The sequence below is a fragment of the Centroberyx affinis genome, unplaced genomic scaffold (genome assembly GCF_046629955.1).
Source record: "Centroberyx affinis isolate AG114_WGS23_722 - 3 ecotype Tasmania unplaced genomic scaffold, CSIRO-AGI_Caff_v1 ptg000228l_1, whole genome shotgun sequence".
Lineage (NCBI taxonomy): Eukaryota > Metazoa > Chordata > Actinopteri > Beryciformes > Berycidae > Centroberyx > Centroberyx affinis.
The window spans coordinates 10,910-37,375 of NW_027278915.1; the positions used below are offsets into that span (position 1 = coordinate 10,910).

Below are 26,466 nucleotides of genomic sequence, written 5' to 3' on the forward strand. Positions count from 1 at the left end.
ATCATTTACCAACAAATTATACTCCCACAAAATGACAGATCAAACCCCTAACAGCGAAACCTCACTGTAATTGTATAACTAGAGGTTTTCTCTGCAGGAGGTTGGCCCAGCGGGAACTGAAAGGTCACAGGTTCATGGATCTCCTGCTTCAGAATGGAATTCTTTAAGTACAGATTTGAATCAGGAGATACAGTGGGTGGACATAATAACAGAAACACCACATGAACTATAGGTTTTACTCTGAAGTATCGAAGTCACTATCACAAAGGCAGCTACACAGGCAAGTCATATTAAGTTGAATGGCAGTTAGCAGTATGTGTCTGCTTTAAAAGAGGTCTGATAATCACCACTTTAATATGTGAGTTTTCAACTAACAGAGCTCCAAAGAGGCCAGATAGTCGATGCCCTATTTGCAGGAGCATTGGTCACAAAAACGGCAAAATTATTTAATGTGGGATGGGGAACAACCTTGAAAATCATGGCAATATGTCCTATACATGGACAAGCTGCACCAGCAAAGAGAAACGGCAATTCAAAACTCACCAACAGGGATAAACTACAACAAATTATGGCCTCAAAAATGACCACATATTGAATCAACTCTTCTGTCTCAACAAAAACTGTACGCTGTGAGCTTCACAAAGCTGATATTTATGGCAGGATTGGCGTTCAGAAACGGCTTGTATCCAATGTAAACGCACAGTGACGCATGTCCTGGTATAAGGAGCACAAAACCTGAGCAATGGAGAAAAGTAATTTGTTCTGATGAGAAGGCAAACCCATATAGTGTTACAGTAGGCGTTTCCGCTGTTTTGTCCGACCCCTATATCTCTGCTACGCATGATTCACAGATGAGGCGACGTCACCGAGCTATTTCTGTGGCTCAGACACATTCGTGGATATTCACAAATTCCTGTTTTGTTTATTATTCTTATTAACAGTGCAGTCTGTCCCTAAAACTGATGCAGCACTTCTACATTGTGCGGTCTGTGTTTTGCAGATAACCTGGTGCCTCAACACACACTCCTACCAACAGCACCTTTTACCAACTCTGTGTGTGTGTGTGTGTTTGCGTCCTTCTGACAGTATGAATCACCTGTCCTTTCTCTGTACTTGGCCTCGATGTGGGAATCAAACCCTCTAACCTTGGCAGTGTTAGTGCCACGCTCTCACCTGCTACACAGGACTGAATTAAAACTGAATCATGGGAAATGAGGATAGAAACAGGGAGTTACTGAATGCAGGGACAACGCTGCCTACAACTCCAAAGGCAGATTACCTATTTCAAGCTGGACTCCATATCAAGAACAATTGTTTAACTATTTTTTAAAGACCAAATGTCTAACCATGATCCAAATCCTTTCCCTTTTAAGTGTGTTTTTCTTGCCTAATCTGTAGTTGTTGTTACCTAACCTAAAGAAAATAACGCTTTCCATGTCTCTACTCATAACAATTACAGTTTTGTTCTTGTCTGAACTTCACTATCAGAGTGAATTTGTCCCTAAGTGTGTCACTAGGGGGAGCTGTGTCTGTGTATGCAGTATAGTCTCCAGGTACAGTATATTTCTTATCATAGGATAATGCATTGTTCCTTTGCCCCAGTGCCAAGACATTTCTTTCCACTGTGATGAGGCTCCGATCCTCACACTCCTTACTACTGGCTGCTTGTAATGTTTGTGAATTTTAGGTTTATTACTGGTTAAAATGTAATGTAAACATTAAGAAACCATTAAGTGCAATATCTGTGCTTTCTAATATAATGCTATAATGGTATTGTAGAAAAGAGTGGTCCCATGGTCCTCTACTCCCTCCCACTTGACCTTTTACCTACTTGACCTTTTACCTACTACTTCACCTCACTGCCAAGCTGTAGATGATGGACTGAGTTTGTTTCCTTTGTCTAAGAACTGTGTTCAACAACCTTCCAAGTTACCAGCGTTCCCACCGCCCTTAAGAGTGTGCGTATATGACAAAAGTGATGATTTACTCTGGGAATTATGCTAATTGTTAATGCTGAAGATATTTTGAGTTCATGTCCCTTTGTTACCTGATTCCTGCTTGATGCACTAAACTGGTGTTTGGATGTTGTCTGTAGCCATTATTGTAGTGTTATGTGTAGTATTTGCAGCTGTTATTCTAGATTGTTTTATAGTCTAAACAGTATCTTTGTAGGTAAGTTACAGTTTCACTTAATTCAATATTAATTCCTCAGGTACCTGTAGTAATGTGCACTCGTGAATATTTGAATTGAATATTGAATTTGAGGTGGATTATTGTGTTTATTGACTATTGTATTCCTTTTTTTTCTTGATTTGTATTGCAGAACCACACACACACACACACACACAGATATGTATACAACATGCAACAAATAAACTTTGATTCATCGATCCAGACTGGACTGTGGGACATTTCTTCACAACCTGACCGTTGTATCATGTGGTGATAGTCTCCTGAACACCCCTTTCTGTCAGGTATAGTTTCCACTACTGTGTTTTCTTATATTAGTAGCCTAACCCACATGTTCCTTACTGTAGTCAAGTGATCTAATGCAGAATCCACCCCACACATGAAAAATCCCATTGTGATAATTAGAATAAAATGAATATCAGCATCAGCTTTGGTAGCAATAAAGATGAGTAAATGTTAAGCAGTTATTTTTACTCTGTGGCATTTTATCCAGCTAAAACAAGATTAAGGTTTTTCTTTCTCTTCTTTTCCAACTTCAATTTTGGTTATTCATTTCTACAATTTTACACTGATTAAAAATTCACTCCACTTGGAAAGAATCAAGACAAGGGTGCTGCATAGATCACAGACAAAAGAAATATTCATATTAAACTTGTTATGAATTCATTCCCTGGTACAGCAAAATATGCAAAAAAAAAAAAAAAAAAGTCTGGAGGGGTGAATAGTTTCCAAAACAGCCGTTGGCAGGGACATGGTGTGCCGAGGCCTTGCATGTGAAGAGGGAGACTTTGAGAGTAATGTAGTATCAGATGGGAGCTACAGTTTAATTATGCTTTGCTTCATTCAGCGGAAGTGCAGTCCGGCTGTCTGGCATTCGGCTTGACAGCAGCTGCTTGGCTGCAGTTCAGTTCAGATACTTGGGGTCGCTAAATCAAAGGAGTAAATCCAGCTAGAGGTGTGATTTGTTTGCCTGCTGAAGACACTTCAATACCAGTATCCTTCTTCCCCAATGACAAGTACAGTACGTCATGCAACAAATACCACCCCAGCTTCTCTGAGATGTCCTACTGCAACCTCTTACTTGTTATCTCCGTCAACAAAGTTATGTATTCTGTGACGTTTGTTTGTTTGTTTGTTTGTCTGTTTGTCAGCAGGATTACGGAGAAACTACAGGCCCAATTTTTGTGAAACTTTGTGGAAGGGTGTAGCATGGGCCAAGGAAGAACACATTATATTTTGTAGCGGATCCGTATATTGGTTGCATTTGCACATTTGCATATCATAGAACAGTGATTCTCAACCTTTTTCATATCAAGGACCCCTAATTTAGTCCACGTTAGAGCCACAGACCCCCATTTGATGAGATTTTGTCTCTCTGACCCAAATCTGAGAACCCAAATTTGTCCAGAATTCCATGACTATCTGTATTGCAGGTAGGGAGATAACAGAGAAACTGTGATCAAAACAGTAATTCTTCTACATTCTCTAATTGTGTTAACTTGTTGTAAATTAAATAATGCTGAAGTTTAAACAATTTGCTGGGGACCCCCTGGAACCCCCTCAAGGACCCCCGGTGGTCCCCGGACCCCACGTTGAGAACCACTGTCATAGAAGACTGGACTATTGGCCTTGGCGGAGGTCTGCGCTCTCCGAGTGCCCTTCTAGTTATTTAGGCATTTTGTTCTTTTTGTATCATTCTCCTCTTTGTTGAGCTTGATGTCATGTATGTCATTGCTTTTTCCCATTTCCTCATCTTAGTTTGCATTTATTTTCCTCTGTTTCAACTGCTTTATCATTTGTGCAAATAAACGCAAAGTGAATAAATATAAATTAAAAAATACATAGATAAATACATCTTGCATGTGTTCCAGCTGGATGTGTTCAGTTGTGCCGTGCAAAATATAGCTAACAAAGATCCTTGAGTGATATAAAATTAGAACATAAAATTATGTGAATTACAATATTAAATATGTCTTGTCCCAGCCACTGTACTGACTCAAAGCAAGATGCGCACTATGTGAAATTTACAGTAACTGTAGGTTACTATGATTTACTGTTTGCCCTGCCAAAGTTCTACTCAAACTTACTTACCCTTAATATATTTTTATTTAGATTCAACATTTGGACATATAAACAGACAGGCAGTGGTGGAAGAAGTATTCAGATTTTTGACTTAAGTAAAAGTAGCACCACCACAGTATATAAATACTTTGTTACAAGTAAAAGTCCTGTATTCAAAATCTTACTTAAGTCAAAGTACAAAAGTATTAGCATCAAAATATACTTAAAGTAGCAAAAGTAAAAGTAGTCATTATGCAGAATGGCCCATTTCAGAATCATATAAATCATGTTATTGGACTATAATTATTGATGCATTAATTTGTTCATCACTTTAATGTTGCAGCTGGTAAAGGTGGAGCTAATTTTAATTACTTTATATACTGCTGGGTAGCTTAACCTATAAAAATATATCATAATTTATTAGTTGATTTATAATTTGTATTAATAATCTAAATCTGCAAAGTAAGTAGCAACGAAAGCTGTGAAATAAATGTAGTGGAGTAAAAAGTACAATATTTCCCTCTGAAATGTAGTGGAGTAGAAGTATAAAGTAGCATGAAATAAATACTCAAGTAAAGTACAAGTAATCGTAATCATCATCAGTGATGTTATAGCAGCAGTTTTTGCCTAGAGGTCAGAGAAGCAGGCTTGTGACTCAAAGGTCACCTTTTCGATTCCCAAGACCGGCTGAGAAAATATGGGTGGGTAAAGTGAATAAGTAACACTCTCCTCTCCCTCAACACCCACTGCTGAGGTGTTGAGGTTCCCCTGAGCAAGGCACTGAACCCCCACTGGAGCTGCTCAGTGTCCAGCAGCAGCAGACTGTGGTGTCACTGGGACGCTCCCAGTGTGAATGTGTGGACCTGTATGAACATAGAAGCAGGGCGTCACTGGAACAAGCCAAGCATGCTCAGCTGACTTTCCCCGGATAAATAAAAAGAGACAGCTTTTGCCTGCCTTGAATTTAGAGCTGTTAGATCTATGTTTTTGTTTTTAATTTATCATTCTCAGTAACCTCTCACCTCTCTGTCAGGCAAGTGAAAATAGAGTTTCTCGTTTGTGGATCAATTTCACAAAAATGAATGAATGAACATCAACACAACAGTTACTACTGGGTTAGATTGCACAGAAATGCTTGTCATAGTGGCCACACCGTGTCACTCTGTCACCAGTCAGTTTTGTATACAAGCTCATCCAAACCGCTGGCAGTCTACAGAGGGGGGGCGAGTCCGTGTTGACAAACGTTACGTCACTGTCGGTAAGCTGGCTGGGGCGGGGCTCTGTACTGAAGGTGGTGTCGAGAGAGAACTGATGAAGAAACGCTATCATCGTTTTTACGTCTCCACCTAACGGATAACATTAATACATCGCACTGTAAAGGATCACACTCTTTGCTGGTATATCGTAAATCAAGATGGGGAGCTGCCTAACTGTCGGACCAAATGAAGCCTTGGTGGTCTCCGGTAGGTCTTCCCCGTCTTGGCTAACGTTAACGTGGATAGCTAGCAAGTTGTCATAAGCGCTAACGGTAACTAGCTGACATTAGCGGCTAACTGGTACACCAAGCCGTATTCATTTTGCAGTTGTTTGTACCTAGTTAGCTAGCCAATATCGACTGATATTAGGATAACCCTGTATCTGCTGTAAAATTACCAAAATAACGTTAGTTCTACCACAACGGCTAAGTTAAGTTAGCTAACAACTAAACGCTAACGTTGTTTGTCTGTCAAATCAGTGCGCTACACTCCCCTCCGATATTTAACCCAAGATTAAATGTCAGTGTGGGCAAGCAAGGCAGCAGATATTTAACCAGCTGGGGCACCAGGTCACACGTTAGCTTTGTTTTATTAACAGAATAGTAGTGTAACGTCCAGCTAGCTGCAAATATGAGGCCCATCTGGTAGTTAATGTGTACAGGCGGCCGTCGTTAAGCTGTCCATGGTTTGTAATTAACTACAAAACTGCAAATGATTTCTTGGGAAGGCTTTATATGTTAGGTATTATAAAAGCTGCTTGGAAGCTGTCCATCTCTGCAGATGGGCCCTGGACAGGAATTCCCTCTGTACTGGACTAGATGTGGAAAAGGAGGCGGGGAACCTGATTGTTCATTAGCGTTAGCTCTTACTAATATTGGTGTGAATTTACAGGGGAGACTCCAGGAAATTGTTCTTTGGAGAGAAACAAAGAATATAAATTGGTTATGGATTGTGGAAAAGTGAAGAAATATGGACTGTACGTTGTGGCTTTTTCGATGCAGTCAGGAGTCAGGGGCCCATGGGATGCTTTCACCAAGAACAACCAGTCCAACCAAACTGGCACAACCGGTTCAAGCCTTTTACTGCCTGTACTTTCAAAACATATCATTTCCCCACCCGCGACATGTGTCTTGGCTGAAAAACAAATTGTGAAAAGAGAAGACAACGTGTGATGTTTTTGTCACTGTGGTAACGTTACTTGTGTGCATTGTGAATATGTCAAGATGCAACTATACTGTGCCCAGAGACTAGGCATCAGTATGCATATAGAAGCGTGTAAGTGTATACACCAAGTATTCATAGTATTCTGTTACATCACCAAACTGTCATGTTGGTAGGAAAGTAACAGGTGATTGTAATAAAATAAAAGGTGATTATAACCAAATGATAGCCACAGCCAATGAGCTGTGTATGGTAAAGCACCATATTGCTAGGGGTACTATGAATAGGAACTGTTTTTCCAAACTCATTTATTGAGGTAGTTTAGAAAACACTGCTTTCAATCATTTCAGGGTGGCATTACAACTTAGTGTTTATGTGGCAGTGAGCACTGTCTAATAAAATAATCTTTTATATCTTTATATATTTTTTTTTTAATCTTTTATATGCATTGAGAATTTAATGGCAGCTCTAAAGGGTGTGCTAACCTCAGGCTGGGTTCAAGTTTTTGCCTCTGCTTTTTGTACTTGCTGTGTGTTTGGCCTATGCACCACTGGTTTTGGTGTTGTGTGTGTTGCCATAGGTATCTCACATGGTTTCCTTACCAGTCCTGTTCAGTCACATGACCGGCTGTGCTTATGAACATGACAACAAGTGAAACATTGAGTTCTATCATGGCTGGGTTAAAAAAAAAAAAAAGTATTGCCCAATGTTCAACTAAGGCTGCTAGTACTACTGCTAATGCTACCAATGAATAATTGTTGCTTCAAGTTGCTTATGTGAAGGTTTCAACTAGGCATGCATTATTGAGGAGGAAGCCTCCCTCTAATGGAAATGTTGCTAAACACCACATCCCCCCTCCTCTTCCCTCAGGTGGCTGTTGTGGCTCCGATCAGAAGACCTACATGGTAGGAGGCTGGGCCTGGGCTTGGTGCTTCATCTCCGACACTCAAAGGTGACAACACTGTAAAAGCAATAATTTTATTTTATGTTGAAATGGAGTTGGCCTTTTATAAGTTCCTTGAAATGTTTTTGTTCCAGTAAGTGCTACTCATCACAGATAAGTAGATTACGCTCGCAAAGCATTCTGTTCAAACTCATTTGGATAAAAGGGCTGAGGTTTTTAAAGGGATCACAGCTCAAATGAGCTTCTGCTGTCTAGAGTTTCCACAGTGAAGTCAGTCCCACTGTAATCATCTGCAGGCAATCAGTAAGCAAGGGGGAGGATGAAAGCTGTTTTCTACTGTAGTTTGCCAAATAATAAACACAATGTGTTAATGACTTCAACATGTTTCTAATGGAAACAGTTTCAAAGGTCATTGGGCCTTAAGAGCCTACATTACATACACACATTCTCACTTTTCTTTGCGTTATGAGTGCATTCCTCAGGTTAATTTTTTGCAGTAGTTCTTGTTCCACGTGGGCATGTGGGTGTGTCGAGATGATGTTGCAACAACACAAGATGTGAGGCCCAAATACTGTAGAGCAATCCTCAGTGGAAACATTTCATCGCTGCAACGGAATTGTACAGAATAATAAAACTGTCTCACGTCCCACATGTCACGATCTTCCAACTTGGTGGAGATTGTGAAATATTCCATTACCTCTCCTCCTTTCTGTGGTGATCAGGGTGTCCGCGAGGTCTTAAAAAGTATTAAAAGGTAATAAATCAATTTAGCGAAAATTAAGGCCCTTAAAATGTATTAAAAAGTCTTAATCGCCATTTTATGAGGTATTACATTTTGTAGCTATTTTTTCAGTGTGAATAGCCTATTTGTCCAAAGAGTTTGTGTGCTAAAAGCTTGCGTGAATTTATTTATTTTACTCCTCACAACTACTACAACAAACTACAACCGGAAACAGTAATGCATAACCCGGAAGTTAAGAGACGCCCTCTTGTGCACCGGGCGAATTTGGGATTCTTCTGTGTAGGCTGTCACTAAGGAAAGTGAAAGGGGAAAGAGAGCAAAACATGCAAAGACCACAGAGATTGTTGTTAATGACCGTGTTGTGTGCGTGTGTGTGTGTGTGCGTGCTTGCGTGCGTGCGTATGTGTGTGTGCGTGTGCGTGTGTGTGTGAGCGTGTTACTGTTATTACTTTTAATAAACCTTGCCTTTGGGTTAGTCACTCAATTTCATCTCTTGAGCTTTGTTCCCTATCTGAATTCAGTTGTATTGATACAGTGGTCCATAGAAGTTATCGCAAACTAAGACTGTTTAGTTTTGCAATCTCAAAATCAATATATAGTAAATGTAAGTTAAAGGTGTGTCGCTGATGTAACCGGTTACAGCTTGAAGTGGCATTGAGGTCTTAAAATATATTGAAAAGGTCTTGAAAAAGGTTTTAAAAGGTATTGAATTTAACTTCAGGATTCCTGCATATACCCTGGTGATGCACTTTTGATCTATGTAGCAGAAGTTTGTCACCAACTTCACAGGTTTACAGCTGTCAGCTGAAACTCTGAATTACTGTAACATTAAAAAGAGTAAAACCAATAAAATCATCAAAGTATTTTATTTATATTTGTCATTATTTGTCGTTTATATTTACATTTTGGGTATTTAGCTGACTCTTATCCAGAGCGGCTTACAGTGAATGCAGCAGTGGAATAAGACATAATTCCTAGACCAACAACATTACGAGTATATAAATACATATAAATAAACAAGACTAGACTAGACTAGACGAGCAACCAGCAGTAAGGAGTGCAGCGGTCAGAGCCACAGCACCCTGACAACAGATGTGACATCTCAAGGCACATTATTCCACGCTTTCATCCACATTTTGCTTATCGTGCTTCATATCCTTATCTGCACGGCCTTTTTTAAATGCGTCTTCCTTCCTCCCTGCAGGATAACCTTAGAGATCATGACTCTGCAGCCCAGGTGTGAGGATGTGGAGACGGCAGAGGGGGTGGCCATCACTGTCACTGGGGTGGCTCAGGTAAAACCACAGCCTAGTTTCTTGTGTGCCCCCTTTCACACAGGTGCCAGGCCACATGTGTTGGAGTTTGTCACCTGCTTGTTCTAGTTTTATGTTATCTCATTTGTAGCTTTATTTATGTTTTCTGCCAAGCACTTTGTGAGAAACCTGTATTTTTAAAGTGCTTACACAATGAATTTGAATTGACATAATATGAAATAATGCTGGATAAACTTTTCCATCAAAAGGTAGCAGGTCATGCTTGTTTACACAATCAACTGTTTATTTTTTTTATTTCCCCAATTAACTGCACATCACGTTGAAGGAATGCATGTGACAGAACACATAAAACCTATTTGCTCTAGAAAAAGAGGGTGAAGAATTTGAACAATGTGCTGAACAAGAAACTAACTCCAGTCTAATCCACTGCCTGCCATGGCTTGTTCATCCCCAAACAAAGCAACTACTATCGCTATTTCACCAAACCAACAAGATTATTAGAAAAGAATAGGCCCTGCAGGATATGTAGACGGTGCAGAATAGTCATGTGGCCTCCTTTTTAGGATTTTGTGATTGGTTCTCTCACTTCAACAGCAATATTTCTCCCGTCGGAGTCATAACGCTGTGTATGCTCAATCTGTTAATGGAATGGCTGTGCTCGCTCTCATGTCAATATGGAACTGTTAGGGATGTTTTCAATTTATCCGAGGAGTACAATGCTGTTTTATGAGGCTGAAGTAATGTTGACCTATCAACATTAGGATTTGATTGCATTAGATTAGCATTTTCAGAACATTTAAAAAGTACCAGTCCCTACAAGAAGGTGTTTTGTGCTAACTTTTTTTTATAGATAGATAGAATTTAGCAACATTGCCAAAATTATCATTACCAATAAAGATATTCACATTGGTACTTTTATTGACAGGCAAATATAGAACATTTTCAGCTATATACACTGTTTCAGCTATATACTGTACATAGCTATACACTCTTGCTCCACATAGCTCAGCATATCATAGATAGAAAAAGTCTCTATAATAGTCAGTGTTTCCTCTATAATTTTATACAGCTGTGGTGCTTAGGGGGATAATGCTAGTTTTGTCCCATTTATGTCCCAGTTATGTTTCAAGTTGAGGTTGTAGTGCTAAAAATGTTTTTTAATCATAATAAAATCACTACTTCAAAAACATTTGGACTACATTTATTTCGTTTTAGATGATGGTAAGACTAAATTACAATGCTAATTTTAATTTCATATTCTCTCTAGCAGTGGTGGCAATTACCTTGCTGTGGCAGCGCGCCACTGCTAAATGAATGCAGAGGAAACACTGATAGTGATAGCTATAATAAAATATCACAGAAATCCAACACTGCCTCTACTACAGAATATTATTATTGATTAAATGTTTTTACTTCTCGAGGACCACTCAAAAACACTGCTACACTGGCATTTTGAGGGAGTGCAGATTCCAGGGCACGATTCTAAGTTGTGTCTATACCAGATGAGCAGAGCTACATATCTGTGTCTTCTTCAGGTGAAAATCATGACAGACCACGACTTGCTGGCAGTGGCTTGCGAGCAGTTTCTGGGTAAATCAGTAATGGAGATCAAAGCCGTGGTTCTGCAGACCTTGGAGGGACATCTGCGCTCCATTCTAGGTACGGACATTTTTGTTTGTTCTGTTACGACATGCTGATGTAAATTGCTGGGTGAGTAGATTTTCGGGGGGGGGTCTGTCACACATTTTTAAATTTTTCTTTAGTTAATTTATTTTCTCTGCTGTTGTGCCTCTGTCAGCTATTTCAGTCATGGCAGTGGCGTAAAATGTTTGCCTCGATATTGCGATCGATATCTCACGCATCCTGTCTTGTGAAAACCTTGTGATTCCAGTCTTGGCGGTGTTTGTGTTTTAACTTAAGTTGAAGGATTACGTGCTTCTCTGTGGGTGCAGAAAATTCTACTGCCCTTCGTCTTATGAAACCCTTTAAAAACCCACCGGATAACCTTAAAAATGCATGGTGGTCAAGCTGAAAACAAGGCTGCTTTTCTTAGTTCCTGAAAACGTTGACATTTTGGAGAGACAAGGTTTTCACCGGACAGCGTCGATATGTAGTATGGAGATATTCAACAAGTCTCCCCTGTGCAGGCACCTTAACTGTGGAGCAAATTTACCAGGACAGGGACCAGTTCGCCAAACTGGTGAGGGAGGTGGCAGCCCCCGACGTGGGCAGAATGGGCATCGAGATCCTCAGTTTTACAATTAAGGTGGGTAGAGACTACGGCAACAGTAGTGAATCCTCTGTGGGCCGTCAGTGTGCTGTTGATAAGAATACTAAGCTGGAAATAATGCTGAAGTAACAGGCTTCCTTCATGCTGGTGAAGACTGTAGCTTCTAGGTGTGGAACAGTTCACAAAACCCACAGTTCAGTACATTAGAGGTCTTCACGGGTCCAAAATGACGGACCCAAACCCTAATGGACCCAGGAAATTTGTTCCGAGATCCGATTGGACCCGATAATTTAAAAAATATATATATATATAACGACCCATTTTTGCCCGAGATATTACAGACCCGCCCCGGTGCATGTCCGAGAGGAGAGAGACCCGAGACCTGTCTTGGGTCTCGGGGTCTATTTTATGGACCCGACAAACCCGGTAGTTAAAATTGCTACTAAAAATGCCGTTCTACTGCTAAAATCGTTTATCATGTCGGATACAACATATGGTAGCCTAATAAAAGGAGATCAAAATAACAGAAAGTTTGTCCAGTAGATGACAGTGAGACTCCATAATGGAATCTAGCAGCTACGTAGCCTACAATAGGCTAAGTGACAAGGAAATTAAATTGCATGCATTGCTCTTGTAATCTGATCCTAGGTCAGCCTAATCATCACGCAAGTTACACAATGCTTCCATGCGTTTCTCGTCTCGTCACGTGATCAGCGCTGATCACGGGTCTTCTCGGATCCACTCGGGTATTACACATAATGATAAACAGACCCGGGACCCGCGGTAATAGAATGGGACCCGACCCGGACCCGATTGACCATAATAAAACGTGGACCCGAACCCGTACGGGTCCCGGCTCGGGTCTCGGATCCTAGGGTCCGGGTAGACCCGTGAAGACCTCTACAGTTCATTCCTCAGTGTTGGAGTCACATTGTGTTATGTTGTCAGTACAGCAGGGTTTTAAAAAATTGCCAATTCCAATTTTGGTTTTGACACACTAATGTGTTAACAAGCTGTTTTGCATTTTCACTTTTTTAATTAGAAGTGCTATAAAATCCCTTAGTTCCACACGTCAGAAGGAAAACAATCATGGATACGACATATTTAGAGTGTCTTAGTGGCAGGAAGCTCATGTGGAAAATATCACCATGTGAAAAAACACTTTATTTTAGAATACATCCAATCTGGCAAGCAGCACTTATTTCAATAAAATGTCAGCAATTATAACCGGTTCATACTGCCTCGTCTATCACATCTCTTTTGGTGGAAAACAAATATAGGAATATAGGCTTTTTTTGTTGAACATGGTTTCTTTACAGGCAGCTGTCCCCCTGGGCCTTCTTTGTCTATTGGGTTTCATGGCATTTGGGTCTAATAATTGAGCTAAATTACATTGATTGGCAGGAGACTCCCCTTTTAGCCAGTCTTCACTGTTGTTGATAAGAACTAATTGAAGCGCACTGGAGATGCAGCGGCTAACCATAGTGCCTATCTGGCAGCGCAGAGTCCATTTCTATCACATCGATTAGTCCAAGTCTAGATGGTTTCTATGATACACCAGGACCAGTTGGCTCATTAGTGTGGGCCTCAGGGAATCATGGGCTGTCTTTGTTTTTTATCTCTCCCAGATTTATGTTTATTTAGTCACATCAGATCAAAATACTTGCAGCAGTGTATCTTTTTGTGCATTTATCATTTGTAAAAAACATCCTTTTCTAGTGCTGCAGTTCCTTGTATGTGATCGTAGCGAACACCTTGTCACCAGTGAGGCAGCGCTGTCCAATTAATGAGGCATTTGCTTGTGCCAGCAACTCTTCAGTGGAAGTGCGACAATCAATATGTTGTTATCACACACAGATAGAGGAGGTCCAGTGATGTTTAAAGCTGCACTAGACAACTTTGCATACTGGCGGCCCCAAACGGTGGTGAGAGGGAACTGTTTAAATTTTGAGAACTTTAAATCATGTAATGTGATGTTAGTAAACTGAGCACACCTAAATTTCTTCTTTGCGGTGGCTGGTGGGTGTGGTGAAAAAAAAAAAAATCATCATTTAAATCTTCAGAAAATCGCTGGTTCATCCATCTTTGGTGAGTCCAGCTTTTTCTCAAAGGAGCGCTTCCTTGCTGCTGTTTCGTTTGCATTTCCATCCTAAATTTTGATTCATCACTTTCTGACCACGGAAAGGATTTCCTGCAGTTGACTGTACCTGACACCAAAATAGAAGTTAGGCAAATGGATGAATCTACAATCACAGGGGATGGGATGCTCTTCTCTGTCGCAGCCTCTCTTCGTTATTTAGGCTGATAAAGCGGGTATTTTTACAGGAAAATGTTGCCTATTGCAGCTTTAAGTCCTGATATTGCAGGTTGTGTACAGGGAGCTGAGATCTGCAACACCCCATATGCTGACCTGTGTGTCCGTCTGTAACAGGATGTTTACGATAAACTGGATTACCTGAGCTCCCTTGGGAAGACCCAGACTGCAGCTGTCCAGAGGGATGCAGACATTGGCGTGGCTGAGGCAGAGAGGGATGCTGGGATACGGGTGAGGAGGCCCCAGCTGGTTATAGATTCAATAAAGTGGATTCTGGTGAGTGCACACAATACTAATGAACACTTGCTTTTGCTCCTTTCCCCAATCCTAGGAGGCTGAGTGTAAGAAGGAGATGATGGACATCAAGTTCCTGGCGGATACCAAGATGGCTGACTCCAAGCGAGAACTGGAGCTGCAGAAAGCCTCTTTCAACCAAGAAGTCAACACCAAGGTGGGCACTTGACTTAATGTTCAGGGGGATCAGTTAGATGTAGTTATGTTTGACTATTTGAAACTGTTCGTGTTGCCTCAGCTGATGTTCTGTAAATGTCTTTGTGTCGGTATCAGAAAGCAGAGGCCCAGCTGGCGTACGAGCTGCAGGCAGCCAAGGAGCAGCAGAAGATACGCCTGGAGGAGATAGAGATCCAAGTCGTGCAGAGAAAGAAACAAATCACCATTGAGGAGAAGGAGATCGACCGCACCGACAAGGAGCTCGTCGCCACCGTGAAGAGGCCCGCTGAGGCCGAGGCCTACAAAGTGCAGCAGCTGGCCGAGGGCTTGAAGTGAGTGAGGTCCCGTACCTTAAAGGGACATTAAGTAATCTATGAGCTTTATCGACCTCTGTTGTCGACCAGTAGAAACATCGATAGAACTTGTCTCCTCTTACACAAGTCTCTGGCAAGTCTCTTGAGGTACGGTAGCCTGTAGTTGATACAAAGAGACGAGTAAGCTAGCTAATTGGAATGGAGATCCAACAGAAACATCTAGTGAAGAAGCAATATTACGATGCAAAATATTGTAATAGTAATAATAATAATAATACTGCTTTGTTATTTGCTTTTTTTTGCTTGAGAATGAGGCTATTTATCCTTAGTAGCTGAGATGTCTTGCGATGGTCGCTCGCTCGCTCGTTGCACCGTCCTCCATGACTGAGCAGTTGAAAATGTGAGCAGGTGGGGGGAGGAGATTGGGAGAGTCTTGAAATGCCAATAGGTGGGAATTTTTGTTCCAGAAGTACAGGCCAGAAAGTGAGTTTTGAAAGCCAGACATCTCAGCAGCTGATGAAGTAATTGTTGAGTCATTGGTATTGATCAACAACCCTATCAGTTCCTGCAGATATTAGTCATGCTGTAGAACAATAAAAATCTTACTTCTTTCCACTTTTACTTCCCATTTGGTTTAATTCTCTTTTTACTTGCCCCCCTCCACAGTGAGGTCAGAGGTCAGGCACAGCTACAGAGCAGCTGGTAGAGATTCAGTGTTTTGCTCAAGGGAACTTCACCCCAGCCTTCCAGCTGAAGTGCAGTCTCTCCCTACTAACCACCACTACTCAACACCCCACCCTTTACATCTGGCACGACCATGCAGCATCCATTTTACTAATTTCTACATGATTCAGTGGTATTTTTAGGCTCTTACTAACAGAACATTTTTTGAAGATTTCTGTGTGATCTATTATATAACGTTGCTGGAAAATTCATTAGACTTCATTGAAAAATATTAGTTTTCTTTTTGGAGATAGACTCTTCAGTCACTTCACTTCTTTACACCACTTTCCAGCTGCAAGTTGTCACACAGAAAAATGACTGTGTGAAATGTGGTAGAGCTAGGTGGCTTAAGGTATGAAGAATATTCAGCTGTTATTTTCAGTTAACTCTTTCAATATCTTTTTTCCAGAGGCGCTACCATCCTCACTAAACAAAGGATAGGTGTATTTAATAGTGGCTGTATATGATAGATGAATCGGCTGTGAGTCTTTGTGACATCTGTATGTGTTTCCTTGTATCAGGATAAAGAAGGTGCTGACGGCCCAGGCGGAGGCAGAGAAGATCAGGAAGATTGGTGAGGCGGAGGCGGCCTCTATCGAGGCGGTGGGCAAGGCGGAGGCTGAAAAGATGAGGCTGAAGGCCGAGGCCTACCAGCAGTATGGAGACGCAGCCCAGACTGCACTGGTGCTCGAAGCCCTGCCCAAGGTAACACATTTTTATGTAGTATTTATTTATTGGTTTGTTTGAGAGGGACAGTACACATCGATTTACATTGGTGTAGATGTGCCAGAGTTAGCCTAGGATGGCTAATTTTCATCTGTAGTCCCTGGCCAGTTGTTAAAAATGGCTACCTAGAATAAAAGTATTCAAAAGTATTCAAATGTGTTCAAATGTGTTCACCATATTCTACATTCAAAAATTGAATAATGCAGTTCCAGCTTCTGTAGTGACCACTAGCCTGCTGGCCCCAAGTTTAGGTGTTCGGGAAGTGGAAACACCTGAATGAGAGCCAGGCTCTGTGTGCTTATTGGTACTTTTGTGTAACACTATTAGCAAAGCGCAGTGCTTAATGAGAATTATGGTATGAGCTCTTTAGGCCGCCCAAGAGCCCTGCATTAGGGATACATGCTGTGCCTCATACACCATGCAGCATGTCAGTCCTGACGAAGGGCTGAGACGCATTCCTTCTTTTGTCTGCTGCTGTGTATTGAATTAGCATTTTAACATATTCTGTGAGTGCAGACATTCCTCTTTTTTGATTGAATATGGCAAAAGTCACACAGGCATGAACCAGCTTTGTGTTGGTGCGTTGTACATCCACATGCCAAGAAGTAGCTTGGTGATTTTCTAACAGTAGTGGCTAAGTCAAAGCATTAATTAAATATTTTGTTCATTCTTAGTTCCAACAACACTGTGCTACCGCAGCACTTTTGTGTTTTGTGTTATAAAGTCAATGTAGTTTCACTCACTCCAATCATGCAAACCCCCCCCCCCCCCGCCCCATCCGAGCACCTAGAACTTGTTTAGCTTTAAAAATGGTGTGCATGGCAGTATTTACCTCCATAATGCAGCTATATCCACATGACAAGCTTAAATATTGGCCTCATTCACCCCTCACTTGAAATCAAGGCAAAGGTGATGGAATATTACAGTCCTAGATTGGGCATTCCAGGATTGCTACATCTTGAGTGATTCACAAGTCATGAAAGTGTATGACTCTCTGATCATGTGAAATGAGAGACGCTGATTATTTCCTGCTCACAGTAAACACTGAACCTTATCTCTGCAGATTGCTGGCAAGGTGGCGGCACCGTTAGCCAGGACCAATGAGATTGTCATCCTGAGTGGGGAGGGCAGCCGTGTGACAGGCGAGGTGAACCGCCTTTTGGCTGAACTTCCTGTGTCTGTCAACGCTCTCACCGGAGTGGACTTATCCAAGGTAAACATGCAGGAACTGTAGCTTCTAGGGTTGCCCAGGTCACCTGTATCTTTATGATACTTGTAATACTAGATTTATTACAAATGGTAGCAGGGCAGGAGACAAAAAAGTTCAGATTCACAAGCCACTTTCAGATCTTTACCTGCCAACTACATTCTTGGGAATATTTTTGGATCTCAAAATCAGTGGCTGGTAGACTAACTTAAACAGCATATATATAGGCCTATATATATATTATAGTTTCTCACACAGTGTTTAATAAAGTGTGGCCTTAATGCTGCAGCACGCAAAGCACGTTTGTAGTTAAGTTCAAATTTGAGAGGGAAGAAGCTTTTACAAGGTGCAATGCCCCAAACTTGCCAGATTAAAAGAATGTACATGCTTTTTTGGCTGCATAGTACTAACGTCCTAAACACCGCCAGTGTTTAGAAAACGTGCTTATTACAAGGTTCCCACTGGTCATGGGATTTCTGGGATATTGAGAAATGTATTCCCAGACAGGGAAAGTGATGAAGTTTGATCAATTCTCTGGAGAAGTCGGGGGCAATATCAGGGAATTTTACAAATGAGTCATTTGACAGGAATATGGCAGAATGGAGGTGTTCAGCTGTTTTTCTCCTCAGCAAGCCCGACTAGCGGAAACTGTTTTAGAAAAACAACATGAACACACCAGGAAGGAATACAGTTTTTAGCTAATGGAAGCGCTCCAGCTCAGTTATGGAAAAGGAATTTTACATCAGGGCAACGATGGGAACATTGTTAATTATATTTGTAGGAGGCTCAAGCCTAAAGTGTCTAGGGCTGCAACTAACGATTATTTTCATTGTCGATTAATCTGTCGATTATTTTCTCGATTAATCGATTAGTTGTTTGGTCGATAAAATGTCGGAAAAATTTCGATCAGTGTTTCCCAAAGCCCAAGATGACGTCCTCAAATGTCTTGTTTTGTCCACAACCCAAAGATATTCAGTTTACTGTCATAGAGGAGTAAAGGAACCAGAAAATATTCACATTTAAGAAGCTGGAATCAGAGAATTTTGACTTACTTTTCTTAAAAAAGTACTCAAACTGATTAATCGATTATGAAAATAGTTGGCGATTAATTTAATAGTTGACAACTAATCGATTAATCGATTAATCGTTGCAGCTCTAAAAGTGTCCTAAAGTAACACAGGTATAAATTGAATGAACTCTGTACTTTTTTTCACCAGATCCCTCTGCTGCAGAAGATGACCAGTGCTCAAGCCTGAAAACAGCTGACTCCACATTACTCCAATATCTGTTGTATGCACTCTCATAGACTGCCTTTAATACACTTGAAGAATTTTGTTGTTTTATACGTATATATATATATATACTGTATATATATATAACAAGTGAATTTTTTGGAAACCTCTGGTGCCTTACTTTATACAGGACCAGAATATCTGCATGTACTGCTGCTCCTTTTAAAGAATCGTTTAATTTTTTTGGTTTCAACATGAGAAGCTCTTAGTGGTTGTTTCTTTATTTTTGTGGTTGTTTTTTTTTTTTTTTTTTTATTTAAATCATAGATCCTGGCCCATTTGTATGAGGTGTCACAGAACAGGAGAGCTGATGTGAGACCAGTTTGACTCTTCTTACCCTTCCGTTCACTCTCACCCTCTTATCACAATTAAGTTAATTTTGTCATGTGACCTGACAGCTGATCTTGACTCCTATTCTTTGGTGTTTTGTACATAGGGGCCCTGCTTTCTGGGACAACAAGGCATCTACTCTCACCTTTTACACCGAGTATGTAGGAGGCCTTTTTGTTGATTTGTATACCTCTTCCTTTCTTGTCTTCTTCCTCTTTTTTCCCCCAGAGTCATACACATCTACATTACCTTTATTTCTTTAATCTGTCCATAGTTGCCATCATTTGACCGATTCTCTCATGTGATTTCTAGGATTTTGTTTTTTATTGTACATTGTTTGTTTTAATTTCTAACTCTCAAATGTCATTCAGGTTATTTTATTTGCGTCTCAGCGATAGATAGATAGCGATAGATTTTTACAATGCAACAAAGGTGCTCGCAATCCTTAAAGAAGCCCCTTTCATTGTGCAAATCTCCATTTTAAATTTTGCTCATCTGCGGAGGTTTGTATGTCAGTTAGTTTCCTCTGCAAGAAGTATAATTTCCCTCCAGACTGTTGTTGTCCAGGCATGATAGATATCATTATCATTTACGATCTAACGAGAAAACATGAAGGGAATTATAGTCTTGTGCGAATATAGTTGGCTTGTAATGTAGTCCTTTTAATATTTAGGTGTTAATGTAAAGTTGTAGTTATTTTGGCCTTTATTCAGATTGTTAAACGGGTAACTTGGTGTTCAAAAAGGAATAGGAGTAAGTGTAAGCTAGGAATGATTTTGTGGGCAAATTGTGAAAGGATTGTCTTGTAAGTAAGTGAACTATTTAAATACTGTGGAAAAAGCTTGCTGTGAATAGATTCTGAAGGTAAATGGCCAAACAGCGATTCCAAATAGATATTTTTTTTATTAGTAGTATTATTATTATTGTAGTTAATAATTCATGACTAATTGTAGCAAAAAGAAGGATTTGGGATATCACATATTTGACTCTGATGTTTGATTTCATATTGCAAATAGCTGTAGATCCTAAGCCATGTTCGACTGAACTTCTGGCTCCGTCGACAAACCAAACTTTTATACTCGTGTCGGAGAGACATGCTTTCTGTTCACGCAATGGTGGTAAAATGTCTTTATTGATTTTTATTTTAATATTTGTGAAATGGGTTATAGAGGTACGCTGTTGTAGTACAGTACATCACCTTTTGAATTTAGGTTTGTACGAAATGAGAATATATATATTAGTCATTCCAGGACTTGATAATCAAATCTATTTATATTTTTGGCTGTTTTTTTTGTGGTGTTGCGCTTTTGTGTATGGTCCCAACGCTTGATTCGTTTTGGTGAATTTTTTCTAAAGCTTTCTAAATGCGTGAAACATTTAGCTCCAGAGCAGCAGTACACAGGATCTGATGTAACTATCCCAGGTTTCTATATAAACCTAGATTGGATGTTAGAGGGGGGGGGGGGGCAGGTACGCCACTGAGTATGTCACCCAACAGTAAATTCTGCCGTCCCAGAACCTGCTTCACCCTGACATTGATCTCGCGTAGCCGGACCTCCGTGTAAAACAAACGGAGGTGTGGAGAACTTCGAGAAGAACAGTTTGGTTAGAGAAGGGCGGAGACGCTGTGGGCTGTCCTCATGTTTCAAACCAGCAGAATTGCGTTAGGGCGGAGCCTGGCGCCGGTGCTCACATAATGCAGCGTCAGTCCCTTTGGCCTTTAGTGCGGCTCCCTGGTCCACCATAATTGACGCGAGAGGACAGACTGCTAAAAATATACATTTCTCTCCCCCATAATGCATCACAGGCTGTCGGTCAAGTTTGATAAGTCAAACTTTTACCGTAGCATTTTGGTAAACTTGCCATTACATCCCTGTTTTGGAGCCAAGAAGCTGTAAAGGCTTAAGCGACTCAAATCGACAAAACAGAAGCAGGTTTAAAGTCGAAGTTTTCGTCCATTTTTATCGTTAGTTAAAATTGTTTCTGCCCGTACAGAAAAATAAACCAGTTCTCCAGACCTCTGATAGTTTGACCCGGAGGTCTGGCTGCGCGAGATCACCCTGACAACAAAGTCCAGTTTGACCCTCAAATCTCAACAGCCCCCAGCGAGTGGGACGGCCGAAACCTGCCCGCTCAGCAGTTAAGAAATCAAACTGCGGCATTTTCATGTTCTGCCATAAGAAACAGCCAAGATGAACATATTGACACAGAATTTACAGACGACTGTTAATACTGATACTGTATGTAGTTTTTTTGTGTCAATCCCTCACATTGAGTTGATTTTTCTGTTCGTATGCTTCGTTCTTTGCAGCTATAGTGACTTTACAATACTGTGATGATTTGTTTTTGGCAGGCAAATATTTTGTTGACAAAATAAATACTTCAAATATGTTTAATGTATAGATTTAACTCTAAAAGTTCTGTCTTTGATATGTTTTTGTGAAAATGATCACCACTTTGTGTTATATGCACAATGTTATTTACACCATTTGTATCCATGCACATTATATGTCTCAATCGGCCATGGGAGTCCTGTATGCTATTGCTGCATGTCATCCATCTGTACTTAATATAATGCTATCACAGTCCACTCTTTTATCTGTCATTCTAATAAATTTAAATGCAAAATTTATGGTTTTGTAATGCAGTTTTCTGAGAAAGACAATATTAACATTTTATAGACATTGCAAACCTTTGACAATCATAAGTGACTATGAACTAATGGATACCCGATGATGAGGATTATCTTACATTATGAAGCATATTAATCGATGAAAATTACAGTAGCCTGCATTCAACTAACAGTTTGGTAATAGGCAACAGTGCACCTCTTGTTCTATAATAATTTAGGCCAAAATGCGAACACTGATATGGATTTTCTATCCAAATTATGGAATCTGTAAAAACATGCATTGCATTCTGTACCACATTTAAGGGTAAATCATGTAGCTGTAGCATGTACAAGTTGCCATTTAAAGTTCCCATTTTGGACAGGCGCCCAATGCGACGCCTAAATGGAGAGCCGGGGTCCTCAACCGCCGTTCCTATCGCGCATGCCCGACAAATGTTGCTGCCGTAGCCAGCAGCACGGAGAAAGCACCGGGGATGGTCTCTTTATTATCAAAAATATCAACGTTATATCTCCACAAAATGAAGTTTCCTTACTCATAAATTCGCGAGGAGTAAGTATTTTTCCGATTATCATGGCTCGCTTCGGTAAGTTTTAGCAGTGGAAAGCTAAAGTTTGCTAACCAGCTGGCCTGGTCACAAAGAGGCGTCCGCTTCTTATTTATTGTGGAGCTTGACTCGAGCTAACGTTAACCTATTTAACGCTACATTCGCTAACCAGATTTCACCATTTGTTATTTCCGTGGCGTGGGAGTATCGTCGCCCTGCTGTCAGCTCAGTTTATGTCTACTTGCCGAAGGATCCGGCATTTAGAACGTTATTAGCTAGCTATTTGAACTACCGTTACAGCAGGTTTAGGTTGGATTGCTAGACAAATGGCTAACGTTACCTAGCTACAGACTGGCTGTCTGAAAGTTGGCTAGGTTTTTAATATGTGATACGTCACGGTCAAAATACTGAACAAGGATATTGATATTTTAAAGGCAAGGCCATATAAAAGGTAGGCTTGACCTATTTCTGCTGAAAAGGTCACACTATTCACTTTGCGTTATGCAGGAACCCTTTTCCCTTCGTGGTTTGACTCTCCATCCCACAGGAGGACGCAGTGTTATCAGCCTTTTAAATGCCTTCTCATGATACCATCTCTGTTCACCCCGGAATGCTTATTAAACAGCTTTTTAAATGCTATGTGTTTGATAACTTTAGAGAGAGATACTGAGATACCTTAACTTCATCTTGTGTCAGATAATGCAGAGATGCCATGGGTATTGGCTAAACAATCTGCTGGAGACATGGATATTATCTTGAACATGGGATTATGTCCTTGTGAACTCTGCTTTTTGTGTCACACCTCTGATGTACAGTAATGTCACGTTTGAGCTGTTGAATATTGGGACAAACATCCAAGCCATAACATCAATTAATCACATACAGCATATTCGACATATGAAATTAACATTTTCAGTTTGCAAAGATGATTGCAATGCAGGCCTTACCCAAATCTAAAATCTGAATAGGAATGAGGCTGTCTATTATTTAATCATAAAATGCACCATATTTTTTTGCCAACCAGTGTGGGATTCATTACTAGTTCACCGCCACCCTTGAAATAAGTGCTGACTTGTTTTACTGGTGCAGTCGTTATGGCCTAATGTCCTATTGGCGTTTGGATTAGGTTTACGTGATCTAGTAGCTAAAGCATTGTGTACGTACAGCAAATGCTTTTCTTGTAAGCAAGTTTTCAACAAGACCGCTGGCTTTGCTACTTGATCAAGATCAAAATGGTTTTGTGTGGCTTTTGATACAGGGCCGATGCCTTGACTTTGATTTTAATCTGCTTTCTCATAATATGACCCACCAAACCATGTGCAGAAGAGGAAATTGTGCTTGTTTACCAGCTGCACTTTTGGCACAGTCTCACGTGAGATAGGAGAAGACAGCTGGTCGGCTTGCAGCCTGCCATCGTGCTGTCTCTATGTTGTTTTGTTCTAGAAAAAGAAAGGCATTCTCCATCCCTGTCTCAGCTCTTTGCTAGCTGCAGGGTGTATGGAGCGGGCTTTTACACAACCAAGATGTCAGTTTATTACAGGCTGCCATTTGCAAAAGGTCAAACTGTACTGCATGTGATAAGAGGCAATAGCAAAGTCATTTCACACCAACGTAAGTGTCTGTCAGTGGCTGACTTGCTGTATTTCTCCCCAGTATGGTGAGGAGAAAGTCCCATGCTACATTAGTGGAATAGTGACATGCTGGCCTGTCTGCCGGCATCAGGTGACCCTACCACCCGACTTCTCTCCCGCACGCAGATGAACACTGGACTTCAGAAATGTAAGTGCTTCCTTCCACCATTTTGTGGATGTAGTTCCGTTGAAATGAGTCATTTCCTGATTAGTCAGTGTCCTTTGCTCAGCATTCCTTGTTGTCTGACCTTATACACATTGCAGGGGAAACTACACAGAAGATGAGATCTGCCAACTACCCAACCCCAGCAGAGTTGGATGCCTATGCTAAGAAAGTTGCCAACAATCCTCTGACCATCCAGATCTTCCCCAACAGTGTCAAAGTACCTCAAAGGAAGCACATTCGCCGCACAGTCAACGGGCTTGACACATCGTCATCCAGCCAGCGCCACAGTCCCTACCCCTCTCAGGTCAGCGCCAGAGCGGGCCTTCTGGCCGTCCTCCGTGCGCCTGCCAAAGGCATCATCAAAGAGTCGGACGGTAGCCGAGCCCGGCTGCTTCATAAGGCCGTCATGAACCCTCACAGCGGGCCGTACGCGGCTCAAAGCACTTTAAACGTTCCTCAGCCTGCTCCTCACCTGCAGGGCCCGTCTCAGCCTCAGGCCCAGGCCCTGGCTGCCCAGAAGCAGGGCATGGTTCACCCACAGGCGCTACAGCAGCAGCAGCAGAGCATGACTCACCCAATGACTTTACAGCAGGCCCAAACTATGCCTCATTCGCAGGCTTTACAGCAAAGGAACATGGCTCATTCACAAGCTCTGCAGCGGCAACAGAGCTTGTCCCAGCTGCAGACTTCACAGCAGCAGCAAAGATTGGCTCATCCACAAGGCATACAGAGGCAGCAGAGCTTGCCACACACCCAGGCTCTACAGCAGCAGCAGAGCCAGCCTTGTCCGTCAATTGTGCCGCAGCAGCAGCATCTTTCTCATCTGCAGACGCTGCAGCATCAGACGGCTCCTCATCAACAAGCTTTACTTCAACAGCAAGGAGTGACTCAGGATCTGCGGCACATGTCTGACGGAGCTCAGCTTCCGAGCCTGCAGCATTCCCAGGGCATGGCTGGCTCTCAGCCTCTTCCCCAGGCTGCGGGTGCAGGACCTCCTGTCGCGCCCAATAGCCTCCAGCAGCCCCTGCCGGGTGCCTATGGGCCCCGGAAGCTCCCCGATGCAGACGCCCCACCAAACGTTACCGTATCTACCTCCACCATCCCGCTGTCCATGGCGGCCAGCCTGCACCAGAACCGGCCTGGTGACCTGAGCAGCATCGTGCACCAGATCAACCAGTTGTGCCAGGCACGGGCCGGCATGGGCGCCACCTCAGTTTGTGAGGGCCAGATCGCAAACCCTAGCCCCATCAGCCGCAACCTGCTCATCAATGCCAGCTCCAGGGTGTCGACTCACAATCCGGTCCTGGGCTCTGTGCCCAGCTGCCTCATGGTGGGGCCTCCAGACAAAGCTGCAGCTCAGGCTCCCACTGCTGCTCTCCATTCACAGCCCAATATGGCTGCCATTAACAGTATGCCTGCTTTTCACACAGACACAGAAAAGCTACAACTGCAGCAGCAGCAGCAGCTTCACCACCAGTTACATCAGCAGAAACAACAGCAGCAACAACAGTTACAGCAACAGTTACAGCAGCAGCAACAATTACAACAACAACAACAACAGCTACAGCAGCTGCAACAGCAGCAGCGCTCCTGGGCCCAACATCAACTGGCCCACATGCAGCAGCCGCCTGAGGGAGCCCACCCTTGCAAGAACCCAAGAAGGGAGCCTCCCTCTGGGTGTGGATTCCCCACCCGAAACCTCAACTACCCTCGCAAGCTGCTCAGCGCTGCCCAGTCCTTCCCTCTAAAACACCCAGCAGAAAAAACGCAATCTTCGTCCCCTGTTAACGGCCCAGTAGGCTCCATGCCTTACACCAATGGCCACTACATGCAGCCACCATGGGCCAGCATCCCGGCCCCAGCTGGTAACAATGGACCAGGCCCTCAGGACCTCCCGGTGTCCTTCCAGGGAGGACAGGCCGGCGCCTCCACAGACTGCATCCCAGGGGCAAAGTACAGACCAGGGAAAGGAGGAGCAGCTGGACAGTCGAAGCTGATGCAGAATGTGGATTTCCTTGGTGGGGATTTCCAGATGCCCAGCTTCCAGGAGCAGAACATAGATGTGATGGAGAAGATGCACAGGCCAACCATGGGCCAAGTTCAGGAGCCTAACAACGGTGGCGGCGTCCACACTCATCACCCAGGCTACCGATAAAGCTTGAGCTCATCCCCACTTTGTGTGTTTTGAGTTTGTGTTCCCAACAGCTACATTCAGCTACTCCTATGGTTTGTCTTCAAGATCTTGCAAGTGATCAATTTATTCTCCTCCACATTTTATTGCTTCAGAGCTTAATTTATAGACGCACCAGGTTGTGATG

The 26,466-nt window shown here is 42.1% G+C and overlaps 2 protein-coding genes across 2 annotated transcripts; both read left to right on the forward strand.

Moving 5' to 3' along the window:
• Positions 1 to 5,552: 5,552 nt before the first annotated feature.
• LOC139663549 (flotillin-2) lies at positions 5,553 to 20,949 on the forward strand. The gene is made up of 11 exons (XM_071542257.1): positions 5,553 to 5,714; positions 7,539 to 7,620; positions 9,519 to 9,609; positions 11,124 to 11,247; positions 11,736 to 11,854; positions 14,250 to 14,363; positions 14,464 to 14,583; positions 14,700 to 14,914; positions 16,141 to 16,324; positions 17,409 to 17,558; positions 18,770 to 20,949. The coding sequence occupies exons 1-11, from the start codon at positions 5,666 to 5,668 to the stop codon at positions 18,806 to 18,808; spliced, it is 1,287 nt and encodes a 428-aa protein (XP_071398358.1). The 5' UTR covers positions 5,553 to 5,665; the 3' UTR covers positions 18,809 to 20,949.
• Positions 20,950 to 22,236: 1,287 nt separating this feature from the next.
• On the forward strand, positions 22,237 to 26,303 carry LOC139663541 (protein FAM222B-like). The gene is made up of 3 exons (XM_071542245.1): positions 22,237 to 22,356; positions 24,005 to 24,130; positions 24,247 to 26,303. Exons 2-3 carry the CDS (start codon positions 24,049 to 24,051, stop codon positions 26,301 to 26,303), a joined length of 2,139 nt encoding a protein of 712 aa, XP_071398346.1. The 5' UTR covers positions 22,237 to 22,356; positions 24,005 to 24,048.
• The last annotated feature ends 163 nt before the right edge of the window (positions 26,304 to 26,466 follow it).